The 4,645-nt window shown below is 39.9% G+C and overlaps 1 protein-coding gene across 1 annotated transcript; it reads right to left on the bottom strand.

The window, feature by feature from the left end:
• Positions 1-2,831: 2,831 nt before the first annotated feature.
• On the bottom strand, positions 2,832-3,767 carry LOC118016292 (olfactory receptor 1019-like). Its single transcript, XM_035013730.1, is given in 1 exon segment — positions 2,832-3,767. A coding segment is annotated over 1 exon segment (936 nt).
• Positions 3,768-4,645: the final 878 nt, after the last annotated feature.

Raw genomic sequence — 4,645 nt, 5'->3', positions numbered from 1 at the left:
AGAGCATTCAGGCCTTTTCAAACATAAGGCATTTATTTATCACTTATTTGAGCAAACTAATAGGATTGATAAGGTATAAATACTAGTGCTCATTTTATTGATGAAAAGACTGAGGTGCAGAGACATTAGGGGATTTATCTGATATAATTATTGCTGGGAGTGGGATGAAGACTAAGATGACTCAACTTCTTTTTTTTTTTTTTAAAGATTTTATTTAAATTTATTTGTCAAAAAGAGAGAGAGAGAATGAGAAAGCACAAGCAGAGGGAGTGGCAGGCAGAGGGAGAAGCAGACTCCCTGCTGATCAGGGACCCTGATGCGGAACTCGATCCCAGGACCCAGGGATCATGACCTGAGCCAAAGGCAGACACTTAACCAGCTGAGCCACCCAGGCGTCCCATAAGGTGACCCAACTTCTATCCATCTTTCTCTGGCCATTGTAAATTGATATGCATACCTTCACCACCAATTACATGGGAAAAAAAATAGATTCCTCACTATATTGCATCACATTGATAGCAGAATCATAGATATTTTAGATATAAATGAAAGGAAAATAGAAGCAACTAATGTTTATTAATTATCTTTTATGTGACAGATTCTTTACAGAGATTACAGCACATCCTTTGAAAAATGTTAGAAAGTAAGCACTATTATTCTCATTTAATAGATGAAGAAACTAAGTCTGATAGAGATTAAGTAACTTGCCTATAGTCACAGAGCAAGAAAATAGCAGAACCTACATGAGGGCTTCTTTCTAAATAGTCTAAAGCCTGAATATTTGCCATTATTAGAGTGGCAAGCATAGCCCTTGGGTCAGTTTTTGATTCTATCATTAACTTTGGATACAACAATCAATTAAGAAAAAAAGTTGTCCTCCAGTAAGAGGGTCACTGAATAGAGATGCAAAAATGGGACTCAAAGGCCTTCCTGATTCTAAAACAACTACTCTTTCAATTATAATGTATACTTGGTTTACATTATAGTAGTTAATGTAGTTAATGAGATAGGAAAGCTCTATTTTCTTATTTTTCACACATCATGTAGATTTGCACATTAGATTATATAAAAAAAAAAAAGTCACTGAAGGCTGACTCTCTGGACTGCCAGCTCTACATCCGTCCATTAGTTGCTGTACTTTCTTCATAATGTGACACCGGAAATATGTTTTTAGAAATTCATGATATGACTCTGCAATTTTGCACCAGGTAAATCTCATCTCATGTATAATGATACCCATTAGAAAGCCTGGTAAATTCTGGGTCTTTTATCCCTAAAACTCTTTTGTGCCTTTCACAATGAATGGGGACATTATACACTTTAGGATAATTCTTGTGTTTCCCTCACCTTTGACTATATTGCACTGGGGGAAAGGGGGAGATAGGAACATTATTGCTTGGAAGTATTTTAACTGACGGTGTGATGGAATTTTAGCATATCTGAGAAAAACTTACCTTTCCCTCATCTCAGTCTGCCCCCTTTACCTGCTGCTGATACCTGACACTCTTGTTTTCCAATTCAAGATTTCTAGCCTTGAGAACATGCAGAGAGGAATTTGTCTCCTTTATTGTCAGTAATCGATACCTCAGGGTTAATGAAACTGTTCTTGGATAAGGGCCTGGGAATAATGGTGGAAAGCATGAAGAGTGCCAGTGCCCTAGGAAAAGGCTAGGGTTTAACTAATATTAGAAGAGAAGGAGAGGGGATACCTGGGTGGCTCAGTCGGTTAAGCATCTGCCTTCGACTCATGTCATGATCTCAGGGTCCTGGGATCGAGCCCTGCATCGGGCTCCCTGTTCAGTGAGGAGTGTGCTTCTCTCTCTCCCTCTGCCACTCCTCCTGCTTATGCTCTCTCTCTCTAATAAATAAATAAAATTTTAAAAAAGGTAGTATAGAAGAGAGGGAGAGAAAGGCATAGGGGATTTGGGATGGGAGGAGTAGGACACTAATCCTACAGACATTACAATCTGGCTAAAATTGGCCTCAGGGATTGATCCAAATTGTATCTTTCTTAGGATCCCAGAGTCCCTGGGCTTCCCTGACGGCTAAAATGATATCAGTATATGAAGTTAACAAAACCCAGATGCCCACCTCTTTTGAATATTAGGCAGAGGAGACGAAAGAGATCCAGTCATTATTAGGTGAAACCAACCACTAGACAGAAGGGAAAACTGAGGACACCCAGGTAGCAGCAGAGCCTAAGTCTGCAGCTCTTATTCTTGGGTTTTGCATAGCTCATGATTTGACCATTGGTGGCCACAGTTTCAGAGAGATAGTACAGTAACTGGAAACACAACAAACTCTTCATTGGCAAATGCATGTCTTATGTTTGTATCCTCTAGAACCTGGTGCATATGTAGCACTTAGAAGTTTTTGCTAAATATATGAATGGATAGCTTCTGGGCTAAGTTAGGGCATCTCTCATACCAGCTCCATTCCCCACATATTTAACTACATTTTCTCTGACTTGCTTTTAGAGTAAGTCATTTGGATCTGTCATTCCTCATGATCTTGAAAAAATATACTTTAGGGTGATTGGCTATTTATTTTTCCTTTCGAGTTTTGTCTCCATTTCTAAGCAACAGGTGAGCCAAAGTCAAGTAAAAAACAAATGCATCTAGCTTAGCATACTTTTCAAAAATATTAATTTATATTTCCTTCATATCAGAGTGTTAAGAGCTATAGAAAACCCTACAGAATTTAAGATTGACATGGCAAGTAGACGGTGGCTGAGTAGTGTTTATTAGAAAATTATCTACATTTTCTATCTCCTGCCACTGCCCTTTGACCACTATCATTTACCTGTGGTAATTAGAAATTTTCATGTTTTGTTACTCTTGACATTTTTTTCCAATTAGTTTTTTGAAAGCAGCTTTCACATCCTTGTTCCGTAAACTGTAGATCAAGGGATTCAGCATGGGAATGATAACAGTGTAGAACACAGAGGCCCACTTGTCTTGGCCCAGGGAGTAGCTGGATGTTGGCCTCAGGTACATAAACATGACTGTGCCATAAAAAAGGGTGACACCAGTAAGGTGAGACCCACAGGTGGAGAGAGCCTTAAGGCGGCCTTCAGCGGAGTGCATTCTGATGATTGCGATGAGGATGAAAGCATAGGAGATGAAGATGATGAGGATGGTGCTGAATTCAATGAAGCCACACAGACTAAACAGCAAGATCTCTCTGATGTAGGTGTCTGAGCAAGAGAGGGCCAAGAGAGGTGGGATTTCACAGAAGAAGTGGTTGATAATATTGGAACCACAGTAACTCAAACTGAAGGTGAGGGAAGTGTGGGCCACTAAACTCACCAGGCCGGCCAGGTAAGAGACCAGCATGAGAGCCAAGCAGACTCACTTGGACATGAGAGTGCTATAGTGGAGGGGTCGGCAGATGGCCACGAAACGGTCATAGGCCATGGCAGCCAGGACATAGCACTCTGCATCCACAAAACCTACAAAGAAAGCAAACTGGGTGGCACAGCTAGAGAAGAAGATGACTTTGTGCTCTGTTAAGAAGTCAGCCAACATCCTGGGGGCAATGGCTGAGGAGTAGCGCAGGTCAACAAAAGAGAGGTTGCAGAGGAAAAAGTACATGGGTGTGTGAAGGTGAGTGTCTGTTATGATCAGGATAATCATACCAATGTTCCCTACTATGTTGACCAGGAAGACCAAGAGGAAGACTACAAAGAAGATGATCTGCAGCTGAGGGTCTTGAGTGATGCCCATAAAGATGAACTCCGTCACCACTGAGTGGTTTTCTTTATCCATCTTTTCAATTTTATGTGTGCCTGGATTTGGTTTATTGTTTGAAATGATTTTTAAAAATCTTCCCAGAAGGCAGATTCTATTAACCATAGGGTAACTCAAATGACTTTAATGAAAGTGATGGGTATGTGTCTTCTCCAGGTGCCCAGTCAAAATAGAAGATGTTAGCATCTTGGGGATGGCAAATTCTGCTTCTCCATAGACCTTGGTGCTCTGGGGCAATTTATCACATGCAACCAAGTGTTTGACGTGATCTGTGCATTTATTGGCCTTATTAATTAGTAAAGGACAGTTTTGAGCATCCCTTCCTTCTTTCTAAAACAAAGCAAATATGGACACAGATAATGAATAAACATTAATTCTCTTTATAGGTAGGCACAAAAAGAAAACTTGAAAACCCTCGAATCTCAAATTATAACACACACACACACACACACAAAGTAAAATACTTGGAGCAGAAGGTGAGCAATATTGGAAAAGCAGTGGGTAATAATAATTTTTAAAAAGTCAGGAGTTACTGAGTGTTAACTATTTGCCAGAACTTTGAGTGCTTCTACACATTACATAATTTCATCCTGACAACTCCGTGAAATAGGTACCACCATTATCTCTGTCTTATACCTGAAAAAAATAAGGCTAGATATTAAGTAATTTCAACAAAGTCAGGAGCCAGTAAGTAGTGGAGCTGGGTCTTCTGACTCTAGGGTTCACTTCACTTTATTGTCTTCTGTGTATATGGGGTTTAATGAATCTCTTTATTCTTGCACCTGTGTTTTGTTTTCCTGTCTTGCCTATCATGCATGGACACAGAATTAGTCCTTTCATTTCCTTAATATTTAGAAGCACCAGGGATTTGGCATGGGGCATAATCAGGATGAAAA

Source organism: Mirounga leonina, unplaced genomic scaffold, assembly GCF_011800145.1.
Source record: "Mirounga leonina isolate KUSES-001 unplaced genomic scaffold, KU_Mleo_1.0 Mir_166, whole genome shotgun sequence".
In the NCBI taxonomy this organism is placed as follows: Eukaryota; Metazoa; Chordata; class Mammalia; order Carnivora; family Phocidae; genus Mirounga; species Mirounga leonina.
This window is presented reverse-complemented; position numbering and strand designations above follow the sequence as displayed.